The sequence below is a fragment of the Thermobia domestica genome, chromosome 5 (genome assembly GCF_964235325.1).
Source record: "Thermobia domestica chromosome 5, izTheDome1.hap1.1, whole genome shotgun sequence".
Classification (NCBI taxonomy): domain Eukaryota; kingdom Metazoa; phylum Arthropoda; class Insecta; order Zygentoma; family Lepismatidae; genus Thermobia; species Thermobia domestica.
Genome location: NC_137458.1, coordinates 2110069 through 2123301, shown reverse-complemented (window position 1 = coordinate 2123301; position 13233 = coordinate 2110069). Strand labels below are relative to the sequence as shown.

General features: G+C 37.1%; 1 protein-coding gene across 1 annotated transcript in view; it reads right to left on the bottom strand.

Moving 5' to 3' along the window:
- Window positions 1-3524: 3524 nt before the first annotated feature.
- Window positions 3525-13233, bottom strand: part of LOC145685689 (uncharacterized) — a 17229-nt gene continuing 7520 nt past the window's right edge. Inside the window, exon 2 of the mRNA XM_081758113.1 lies at window positions 3525-4595. Coding sequence (XP_081614239.1) covers window positions 3838-4595 — 758 coding nt within the window. The 3' untranslated portion in view covers window positions 3525-3837. The remainder of the gene's footprint in view (window positions 4596-13233) is intronic.

Genomic DNA, 13233 nt, shown 5'->3' with positions numbered 1-13233 from the left:
AAGTGCAACTTTTTTTTTCGCTAGTAACCTCACCTTACAATACGTACAAGTAAAGTGAGACATTCACCAAAAACAAACAAACAAAAAAAAAAAGAAAGAAAAGAAAAGAAAAAAGAAAAGAAAAGAAATAAATAGCTGCAGGCACGTGTAATGTTAGATGCGTGGTATTCGCAAAAAAAAAAAAAAAAAAAGTTTTTGGTATTTGTTGCCAGGGTAACTCTATTATCACTGGCATGGTACTGTAGCTTATCATTTAATATTAGCAATGTCCGTTGACTAAATACTAGCCCGGTTTGTGAAATGATGTTCGGGAAGAGAAACCGAAGTCAAATAGCAGTAATAGGTGAGACAATACCAAGAATGTATCTGCAGCACACCAACAAAATGTACTCAAAATTATAGCCTATTTGTGAGGTCCTAGAAAGGATAATGACTCCAACTTTCTGAATTTCTCGTAACCTTCTTTAGACCACCTGATTTTCTAATCAGTAAAGTGTTTTTCCTTTGATTTTCCCTCAGTGATTTCGGTCGCTACTTTACCACAGAACCGAGAATATTTATAAAACAAGAATGCCCTTCTGATAAGGATTGTGAACAGGGACGTTCGCAGGGGTGGGTCCTGGGGATCCGGATCCCCCCGAAATTTCGACTTTTGTATAAATTTAGCCTAAGTTTAGGGGCAATTTTAGGAATTTTGATATAAAATACCCTCATTTTGAGTTTGGACCCCCCCCGAAATAAATTCCTACGTACGGTATTGTGAATTATGCGACCACCCCCGCCTACTTTACATTGCTTTCAAGCTCTTTACTTCTTCTTTCGCATAGGCAAAGTATCAAAATACTTATAATCTTTACTGATGAGTGATAAACATAACAGTTATATACTTTATAAAAGAAAGACAGAATTTTTATGCTGAAGACGTCCAGTTGATAGAAAAGCCATCAACATTTAGGGTATTCGGTGCACTAAATTACAAATCAAAATCTTAAACTAACAACTTATCTAAAAATTTAATTAAAAATCTACCCAAGTAATGAATGAAAAATTAAGAAGAAAATTTTGTCAATAGTTTCAAAATTTACAAATGACATTTAACTTTGTCCGTTCCCACCAGGCAGCTAAATTTTCGCCTCGATTTTTCTTCCTTCTTGCAGAAAGGCCGCTCTTCTTCCTTTTCTGAAATGGCATCTTCCTAACGATTACTTTCTTCAAAGCTGCATAAACACAGTGCGGAAGCAAAACAAAAACACACTATGCGTTCGCCCTGGAATTCGGAGATTACAAACCTACCAACAGAGGAAAGGATTCCCGAACGTGACATAAGCAGCCGATTTCGAACGAACTGAACTCGTATTTCGCGCCTCCAAGAAGTTGAGTGAGGCAGACTGCAAGGAATAGTATCACTCCGCGCTGACGTCAGAAAGTGGGTGGGTCTATGCTTGCAGCAAACGCCGCCTATGCTGGCTAGATTTTTTTTAACGTACCATTTTCTTTTTTACGTAATAGTTTAACTAATATGCATTCAAAATAGATTTTGATTTCAGGAACGTTTAGCAAAAGGTACAATCTACAAATCCCTGTTTTTACTTTTTCTTTTACGCAACAATTTGTTTCTCTGTTGAAGAGTAATTGATAGACAAGCTGTCAATTCGATATTTTATTAATACTTTTATTAATTAAAGTTATTTTACCATGCTTATTGGAGGAAAGAACTACAGACAACTGTTACATACAATTTAATCTATCTAACAAAAAAAAGAGCACAACGATATCTCACATGATAAGAGAATTAGAGCGAAAATAGATTACCATGGATTTAAATGGCAATAGCGAACTTGGACAGAATGCAATAACTACTCTTAACGTGTTGGCAATTGTATTTTTGCTCTGCTGATCGGTTTCTAACAATACTGATCATCCATAAACTAGGTATTCTTCCATCCTCCCAAGCAAAAAAAAAAAAAAAAAAAAAAAAAAAAAAAAAAAAAAAAAAAATCTGCTGCATAGACATTTAAATGCACTGAAAATACAAACCAAAACTGGATTTATTGTATGCTATAAGCATATGTTTGAAATAAAACTTACAGGATATGCTCTTAAGCACTAATATATGCATTAACTTTTGAAATATACATTTATATGTATTTACTATAAAAACTTCAAATTCGAACTGTATTATCGTTATTAGAAATTTATCCCTACCCAATTTAACAGAGATTCATATAAACAAATAAAATATACATTTGCATAAAAATCCGATATCTACCTATGATTGAGGTTATTCAAAGAGGGAAACCTGGTCTACGGTTCAATCAGGCTCAAATCCATTGATCGTAAGCAGTGTGAGCCCTGTCAGTGGATAACGAGCCAGGCGCCGAGTCCGAGGGAATGCAAGCCCGATCAAGGATAGAGAGTCCGACACCTTTCCGAGCGATCAGAAGGTTCACAGATGATAGTAAGCTAGCAAGAGTCTAAATCTGTACGAGGCCGAGTAAGGACTAGGCTAGTCGAGCAAGCGTTACCCCCCACAGCGAATGCGGCCTAAGTGGCTACACGGTAATTTTAGTTTCACCAGAGTTGTAAATCATACTATGAGCCAGTCAGGGTTTCCAGGCCTTTTCTTTTCATTTCCCGCGCCAGAAGTGCAGAATGAGAATGACCTGTTCAGTTGGTTTCTTGTGAGAAGATATGAATGTTATCGAAGAAGTATTGGTATTAGCTGCAGTTTCTTCTTATGTAAAGAAAAAAAGACGCAGAGGAAAACGCCGATTTAAAGTGCACCCCATTAATAGACAAAGACTACTGCACGGCGAATTTCATACATTGTATAATATGTTAAGAAGAGAAGACAAGAAATTTTTCGAATATTTCCGCATGTCGTGTACTACATTTGATGAATTGCTGCGGTACGTTAAAGATGGAATAACGAAACAAGACTCCAACATGGGAGCAGCTATACCAGCAGAAGAAAGGCTTGCATTGTCGCTAAGGTAAGTAAAACCATTTTCTTTAATCTTCAATATAAGAATATAGCCAAAAGAAGGGAAAAAAAAATGAAATGAAATCTTTGAGTTTTACGTCCCACGGTTATGCTAAAGGAGACGGTGATGATGAGTAATGAATGAAATGGTGGAATGAAGAAAGTGGGAGGAAACGGGAGAACCCACGTACACGGTGTTTGTCCACCACAAAGTTCACTTGGTGGGGGCTGGGATCGAACCCGGGACCCCAAGCACCAGAAGCCAAAAGAAGGACTAATTCTTAGTAATAATAATAATAGACCTAATAATAATAATAATAATAATAATAATAAAGTTTTAGTAGTAGTAGTATCATTGATAATTATATTGTCTATGTAGGATAGATAATAATAATAATAATAATAATAATAATAATAATAATAATAATAATAATAATAATAATAATAATAATAATAATAATAATAATAATAATAATATTTCATGCTACGCCACTTCAGAAATGATTACTTTCTAACTATTTTTACAAAGGGCTAGGAAAGAATAAGAAAAGACCATGCCTCCCTTTTCACTTATCATTTTCTCAAATTTTCATACAGTTCAATCCGATCTATTTGATAACAGATTATAACTGTAAGCACTTATCGTTAAGAAATTTAATACGTATTTAAAATTTTACTTATAGTAGGTTAATTTAAGATGTTACGAAAGAAAGAAAAAAACTTTAAAAAATAGAATCAATATATTTCTGAATATTCACTTATATAATTGTCAATGTTGCCTAAAGATATATTTATAATGCACTAGTTAATAAAAAGGACAAAGATTATTTCAGGTTACATATACTCGTATACAATTACACTAATTGAGTTACATCGATCGATTCATCCGTTGAACTCGGGCAGGATTCCGGTGAACGCGGTATTGTGTTTTGGCGTCTTGGAGCAGACGTTGAAGGCCATATGGGGGGAAAAGGAGGTGGAGGAGGAAGAGGAGGGTAAGCATTTCGTCCAGATACTACTTCTTGGCTGGTACTAGGATAATTCTGGATGTTGCTGAATTGGTACTGAGGAGGCTGGGGGTAATGAGAAAACGATGCAGGAACATACGAAGGGTTGGATGGATATGTATGTTGGGTTTGGCTGGAAGAAATTAATGCCTGCTTGATTACATCTAGAATTTGAGACCGAACACTTAGATTAATGTGGTCAGGTAGCTTTCTCAGCATAGGTACTAGTGATAAGGCGAACCCCTTATCACCATTCACATCATCACAGTCCCTTTTTTTGGCTTCTTGCAGGTACTCGATTATTTTATCTTCAAACGAGCCCGCTTTTCGTTTTTTCCCGCGTGATCCATTTTCATTATCCGGTGCATTCAGGCATCTTGTTTGGTTCTGCGCGTCATCACGTGAGTCACTACCTTCTTCAATATTCAAATTTAAATTGGTTCTTGTCTTCCTCTCTGTCATTGTGTCCGATAAAAACAGAAGTTCATTGAAAAAAGCATACTTTCTTTTCTTGCCTCCACTTCCACTTGGCTGCGTTTTCTGTGCATTTAATTCCCGTTTGAACGCATCCCGCAGAGACTTCCATCTTTTCTGGAGCTGTTTCACTATAAACAGATAAATAAACAAATTAAATGCATATTCACTTGATTTAAACGTAAATTTTAAGCACAATGTATTCAGTATAATATTTAAGAGGTGTTTCTAACAACGTTTGTACATTTTCTTATGTCACTGATTGTTTTCGGTACTCCACGTGATCTAGGCTTAAAAATGAAATAAGTTACACTTGTTTATTTTCTTTCATACCCGAGATTAGATTCTTCAAGTCAATAGAAACATATTATACAGCACAATTTCGTCAACTTTGATCTTTCATTTTCTTAAATGAAACATATGGTCATCTTGAAATTTTACTTGAGAGTATTATTTTGTAAAAATCTTTCAACCAGTACATATTTTGGTTGAAAATACGAGTTCCACGAAATACGCTAATTTTGCGGTCACTCTATCAGCTTTCTATGTCAATCGCATTGCCCGTTATTTTATGTCAGTGAGTTCATGCAACTAGATATATTAACGAACCTTTATATTAGAGACGCGTCCCCATTCAGAAATGAATACCATGGTTTGGGCAAAAATTGTAGAAAAAGTTTAAAAGGCGCTGCGGGAGTAATAGGGAGAGAGAAATTTGCCTCCCTTCCTATTAGTTTAGAACAATATTGTCTACGTTCGTGGTAAGTTAATTTTATTATGTCCTTGTGTTTATGAGAAATTGGCAAAAGAAAAATGGCAAATGCTTCCTTCCCTTCCTATTACTCCCGCCCGTCTTAACCCTTTTAGGATTTCCACTTTTTGAGGTAAATTTTAGACTTTCACTAAAACAGCTACTACGTCCTTACTATTTATCGTAGGATCATGGTTCATACAGCTTTTTTTTTTTTTTTTTTTTTTTTTTTCCACGATAGATCATACTTTCCAACGGTAGTACTCGCTAGTCCGTATTATACATCAGAAACGGGAAAACCGGGAAATTTTTCGAAAAAAATCGATTTTTCCCCCTCTGGCCCGGGCCTGGGTTCACGTAGGGATTTAATTTTTAAAAAAATACATTGTTGTGTAAATAATACGTGTGTAAAATTTCAATCTTGTATCTTGAAAACTACGGTCGGTAGAAATTTTTAAAAGTCTGAAGGTGACCCATTTTTCACACACACATACACATTATATATATATATATATATATATATATATATAATATACAGGGGCGGATCCGATGACGGGTGCACCAACAACTACCAGTACATTTGAATTGAATTGGATTTTTTTTTAATCCCTTTAGGTATCTGTGGTGTGGGAATTAGGATATGCCCCAGAAATGCTAAGTGGGTTCGTTGAACCTTGTTCTCTTTTCTTTTAGAAAACTGACTTAAACTATTGATTTTGCAAAACTTCTCTAATTGTTTTAATCCGAAACGGAAATATGGCAGCAGGTTTTTTCGGCGGAATTTTCACTGTTAGCTTCTCACTTTAGGTAGTGTATATTTACAATGAAGGGGGATGCACGTGCACCTTTGTACCCAGTAAATTCAGCCATATATATATATGGTGTTTGAGCCATGACTTAAGGTCAAATAGTAATGATGCTGTACATTTTTTAAGTATATATATATATACTTAAAAATGTACAGCATCATTACTATTTGACCTTAAGTCATGGCTCAAACACCATTTTTTCAGTGTACCGAGTCCTTTCCAATGATACCACTCATATGTCTGTATTATACACCTGAACCGGAAAAATCGGGAAACACCGGATTTTTTTCTGAAAAAATCACCCCCTAGGAACACTTGTGCCCCTCGGGCCCGGCCCCGATTTCATGTAGGTATCTAAAAAAAATTGAAAAATACCCAAAGGTACACACAATCGGTATACAAAGTTCCTATATGATATTTTGAAAACTAAAGGCGTGAAAAATTTTTTGAAATTTGACCTCTAAAAAAAGAAGTCACGCCCCTCCGCCCCCACTTACGCCACCTAGTTGACCATCCGGTTCCAAAACTCATCTGGGCTGTTCTTTGGTTTATCCTTGACTTGCCCAATAAAAAGAAAAAGCGCTTAAATACCTGTTATAGAACCTAAATAAGCGGTCAAAGACGATACTACGCCATGGTATATAAATATGCCATAAATCCTAAAAGGGTTAAAAGAAAAGAAAAATGTACACTTTTTTTCAAACACATTTTTACCAGCTTATAACATGAATTGAAACAAATTTCAAAAGTGTGTAACGGCCTATCCTTTAAGATTTTGTTTCTTTATTTGCAACCGACTCTTTCATTTATTTAATTTTATGTAATGCTATATACATTGGTTAGGCGAAACATATTTTAGGGTACACCAGTTGTTTTCAGCTTATTCAATATGACAACTCTGACAATTCCCTAATGTTATAAGTATGTATCCTTTGTGATCTCGATCAAGATTTGTTTTATCTTTCTTTTATATGTATGTTTACCGAACGTTGAGTTTAGGGATGGGCACGAGTTCCGAGTCGAGTCAAAGGTAATTTTCTCAAGTCAAGTTCCGAGTCGAGTCACCGTTTTAAGGTCAAGTTTGATAAATGGCTCGCTCGTTCAACTCGTTTTAACTTGTTTTGAAATCATGGCCTGATTAGACTGGAAAGTGAAAGCCATGAGAAGTGCAAGAAGTAATGTGGAATACTTTTAGTGTTGCTCACGACAGGGGTTAATCTCGTCTTGTGCTTTTAGTGCATCTTGTGCGGTACTTTTAGTGTGTCTCGTCTCGTCTCGATAACGAGACGACAATAGATTTTTATAACCAGACAGTCTCAAATGTCGTAAGCACCAATATAAGTATGTAGTTCTTACCATTAAGGCTGAGACTTGCATGGTCAAATTTTTGAGCCTAAGCAGAAACCCAACCCGGATAGTGATATCAACCGGTTCGGCTTGGTTCAACTGCACGAACTGCTCGAGCCGGCTCGATTGGAATGAGCCATTGGCTCCGTTGCGACAAGCCATCGACTCTTCTCGATTAAGCCGATGGCTCGAGCCGGTTCGATTGGGATGCGCCATTGGTTCGAGCCAGTTCCGTTGAAATGAGTCCATCGGCTCGATTCGACTCAGCTCGACTGAGTCGATGGCTTAACCTGGCTTGGTTGGGTGAGCTGTTGCCTCGGGTCATTTCTCGGTTCGGCTCGATAGTGAATGAGCTATGAGTCGAGCCGCTCGAGCGTTGGCAACCCTAAAGCCAGGCCGAGAAATTTTGAGCATGTTTGGCCGGCGTCCTATAAATTTTAACAATTTTTCGCTCGAGCCCGAATACTTGCTCCTACGGAACTCAAACCCAGAACCTCGTGACCAATGGCCTTTCCTCATGAAGACTTCTCGACGACTGAGATTGATAGTCAGCTAGTTTTCAGTATTTAGATACAAACCGCTCACCTTTCATGGTTATACACAGTTTTATAATAATAATAATATTCAGTGGCGTATTTACGATTTTGTTTCGGAGGGGGCTTTGCTAACTTTCGGGGGGGGGCTTTCCCTGAAAATGTGAAAATTCAGCAAGATAGTTCATATACTTTACTATAGTAAGTAAGATTTCGGGGGGGGGGAGGCTTAAGCCCGGAAGCCTACCCTAAATACGCCACTGATAATAATAATAATAATAATAATAATAATAATAATAATAATAATAATAATAATAATAATAATAATAATAATAATAATAAAGTTTTAGTAGTAGTAGTATCATTAATAATTATATTGTCTATGTAGGATACTTGAAGAGAGTACTTGGAACTACACACAGAGTTAAGCTCGAATTGCCTCGTTTTGTCTCAACTCGACTCGAAATTCGAGTCGATTCAGAGGAAATTTTTCGATAAGAGTTCTCGAGTCGAGCTCAAAGATGTCTGTTTCGAGTCGAGTCGAGTTTCAAAGACAACTGCTCGAACTCGCTCGTGCCCATCCCTAGTTGGGTTTTGAACTAATATTTTGCCTCATCTTCAATTTTTTTAATACTATGCAACATCTATATCAAATTGTCTTTTTTTGGTTCAAATTTTAAGAATTATAACTTGATATATCATCTGCCTAGGTTTAATACCTCTCAGACCTCAATTCAACTTTTATCAAATTCAACGCTTTAGGCAGAGTACATCTGATGCAAGGCGGTAAGGTTCTCGTACCAAAATAATGCGATTGTAGTTAGTGTTTACAAAAATCAGGGATGTGCGAAAACATTTGAGCGGTAGTGTACAATATATATATGTATAGCCTACATTTTTTTTTCTTTTTTGCAGGTTTCTTGCAACGGGTATTCCCTTTAGATCTCTGGCAATGCAGTACAGAATAGGAAGGAAGACAGTTTCAGACATCATACGGGAGACATGTGATGTCATATGGTCAACAATGAAGGATCAATTCATGCCAATCCCAGATACTGATGGTTGGCTTAATATAGCACGACTATTTGAAGAACGAAGCAACTTTCCTAACTGTGTGGGGGCATTGGACGGTAAACATATTCGTATAGTGAAACCTGCTGGTGGTGCTTCAAAATACAAGAATTATAAACAGTATGATTCAATAGTACTGATGGCTTTAGCCGATGCAAATTACTGCTTTACTTTTGTTGATGTAGGTAGCTATGGTACATCGTCTGATGCAAATATTTTCAATAAGTCAACTTTGCAGAAATCCATACGTTCTGGGTCTTTAAATTTACCTCCAAACCAACCGTTGCCTAACTGTCCCAGGGGTGTAGCAATGCCGTTCGTCATTGTAGGAGACGAAGCATTTGCAATGTCTGAACATGTTCTACGACCATATTCTCGACAGAGTCTGAACAGTCAAAAACAACGAATTTTCAATTACCGCCTGTGTCGGGCTCGTCGATTTGTGGAATGTGCTTTCGGCATTTTTGCAAACAAATGGCGACTTTTCCATTCTGCTATATATTTGGAACCAGAATTCGTCGAATGCCTTGTCTTAGCTGCGTGCGTGTTACACAATTTTGTGCGAGTACGAGATGGATACAAATTTGAAGATATACTATCATGTCCTATGGAAGACATTCCTGTTCAAGGGACAGGAGGAATTCCATTGCAAGCAAAAGGGGTAAGAGAATACTTCGCTGACTATTTTGTTAGTCCTGCTGGTGATGTTGAGTGGCAGTACAAGATGGTTTGAATGGGCTTCAAATCGAATAGTGATTTTGAATGCCTGGCATATGATATTTTATGGGGTAGTATAACGAGAAAACCAATGAAGGCTATCGGGAAAGAACATGGTAAGTCACATTTTGTAAACTGTTCACGAGGGCGGTTTTAAAATTGAAGAAAACCTATTATTTTCCATATTCTTTTCCATTGGAGGTGGTTCCTTTAATAGCTTGTAAAATGTCTATGAGTAGCGTTTTTGCCAGTATGAGTATATACTGGTAATTGGAAAGTGCCTTCTTTAAGCTATTATTTCGCACTAATATATCAAAAATCACCAAAGGTGGATTTAGTATGTTCTTTTTCTCTACCCTTAAAATACCTTTATTTGTGACTTACACAAATCTGATGTTGTTGGCTGCAGGAGCGGATTAAGGGCGGAGCCAATGGAGCCCAGGCTCCGCCCCCCCTAAATCCCTCTTTTTAATATTAAAATCAACTTATATTATAGGCCTCAGACATATGCAATTTTTTCCCGGTCCCTACGTTCGCATTATCGCTGGAATTAAGTCTTCTTCCACCAGCGTCTTCACGATACTTACTTTGTTGTGTTGACCATTTGGCTTGTATTTGGCAGTTGTGTGTTACACTGCAGTGCATGAGCATTTAACTGTTGATAATGAAAGTAATTAAACTAATTTTTGTAAACTTCGAGCACATTAAAATATTCGAGCACAGCTTATGAGGCTGTGGAAGGCAATAAAGAAAATGTATGCACTGGAATTATTTGCAACATAGGGTCCCTTTGAAATAGTTTGCTCCAGGGCCCCAAAAGCCTTAATCCGCTCCTGGCTGGTTCTTATCAAAGTTTACGGCTAATTACGTACACCTTGTCTCAAAAAGGTTGAGCGCATTCTTTATTGCTGTTTTGAGGCAAAAATTTTCTAAGTCCAGCTTCGGGTATCTTCGGGAAAAAGTAAGCCAGGTTCGAACCTCCAAGCCAACCTTTGCAATCGGGAAAAAGTTTGCAGATGTGTTTTTCTTCTTTTAAATATAATAAGACTTGTTACCAAGTGTTTAAAAAAGCAACATTGATTGAAATACTTAATGATACAATATTTCGAAACCTTTTTTTTTTTTTTTTTAATGTTAGCACATGCTTGTTTGTCATTTAGCTCTCCATACGTAATGGAACATTTAAATACGTTAAAGAATCTTTCCATATGTAAAAGAATGCTCAAAGTTAAGAAATAGAACATAATTATCGCCTGAGTACTAAAATAAAAGTCAAAGTAGAACAGAAACAGCGTTTGTAATGGATATGAATGTCATAATTATCTTGAGATCCGTTATACATCACTAGAAGGTTGTGTTAGCTCATTGGTAAGCTGTCGGATTTCAAATCATAAGGTTGAGGGTTCGAATCCCGTCTAGGCTAATCCTTTTTTTAAAATTATATTTTCCGCAATGCATGAAAAATTATATAAAATAATTACATTAGCATACATAAGTTGTGTATATATAACATAATCATTGCAGAACATAGTAATTATTATGTTTAAAATATAACATCTGAGATAATTTTCACAGTAGGTCGGTATTATATATGAGGATGTAAATACAAGTTAGGAAAATCATTTAATAGCAATAAATAAGTTATGTAGTGTATTTATTTGCATTTATTTGTCATACAGATGTAACTTCTCAATATTCTCATTACAGCATGTCATTTACATTCGTGAAATACAATATATTCCTACGGATATAGAAAGTGTATAAACAGAGTATCCAAAGTCGTATCCTGCTTCAAGACACATAACTTTTCCCGATCCCCTTAACGTCACGGGAAGAAACACAAATTCTCTTTAGAACGGAATGTCGTTACTTAGAGTCTCATTCGAATACGTTGAATATGCTTTTGTATATTCATCTCTCTCTCTCTCTCTCTCTCTTTCGCTTTGTTTATGTGTGTGTGTGTGTGTGTTGCGGAATATCCCAAGTTGAATACAACATTTGCCAAGTATATGAGCATCATTGTCATCGAATACCAGAAATTGAAAATCGTGTTTCTTCAGATTGGGTTTGCGTGTTCATGTTAGCTCACTAGTAGAGTACGGACTTGCCATTAAAGAGGTCTTGAGTTCAAAGCCTACAGCTAATTATCATTCTTTTCTTGGTAGGATTGCACAGAAATCGGATACAAGGAGTGGTTTTCTTCTAGAAATATTTTCAGAAGCGTTTAGGTAGCCCTGAAAAGGGCTGTTTTCGGGAGTTAAGGCGGGGACATTAATATTGTGTCCAAGACCCTTCTGAATTTATTACACGCTCCATTCTTCTGGGCATGGAATCTATTACATGGGTGACAAATCTATCTCCTTCCCCTACCTCCAGCCATGCTTCGGAAACAAGATGCCACAGGTCATCCTGAGTTCTTGGTGGATCTGCCTCAGGCCAACTTTCCCTTAGAGTACGCTTCACTTCTGCCCACATATTTTCCATGAGATTGAGGTCTGCTCCACGAGCAGCCAGTCGATTAAATCAATCTCAGGGTGCCCTGCGAACCATTCCTGAATCACACGGGAAGTATGTATTGGCGACTGGTATTGCTGAAACTGAATTACACCATCAGGCTGAAATACTCGTACAGATAGCACCATGATATTACTGATAATATCTTCTTTTCTTTTTTCTTTTTAATACTATCTTTTTTTTTCTTTTTAAATTTTTATCACTTACTAATCTAGTAATTGTTCCTTTAATGTATGTAATAGATTGTAAGAGCCTTCTGTAAATGGAGATTTTTTTCTCTGTTGAAGGTAAATAAATAAATAAATAAATAAATAAATAAATAAATAAATAATGTCTAAGTACTGAGCATTGTCCAGATGTCCTTCAATTCTATGAAGCTGTCCTGCTCCGCGACTGGAAATCCAACCCCAACATAAAATAGATACATGGCCACTGCGATTGCAAGCAGCCACATATCCATGGTCATATCGGGTGCCTCTCGGACGATACACAAAACGGCGTCCTTCCTTTGATGTTGTGAATATGGATTCATCTGAGAAAACTACCTTTTCCCAATTGAGACCCACATTCGCCTGTGCAAACGCGAGACGGTAAATTTTGTGGTCGCCTGAGAGTTTTTCCTTCACGGCAGCAACACGGCCACGTAACCCAGCATGACGAAGCCTTCGCAGAGCTGTATGCTTACTACCAGGAAAGAGAGAAACTTCCCTTAGCTGTCTAGACGTCCTTAGTGGGTCTAACCGGGCTTCGTTTACTAATCTCACATCTTGGGCTTCGGTTGACACATGCGGACGACCAGGAGATCGTAAATTATCAGTCTGACCTGTAGCACCATATTTCCGAATCCATCGCCTTCCTGCAGAGCCCGGGACACCTACTCGCCTGCTAGCTGCAGTTGCAGAATAACCTTCCAACTCCCATAAAGTAATTACTGCTGTACGTCTATCCATAGTTACCAATGTTCTGAGCTGTGAGAAGGAAGCAATAGGTAAAAGCTAGTACCTGACGTGTGATTGGTTACTTGCAC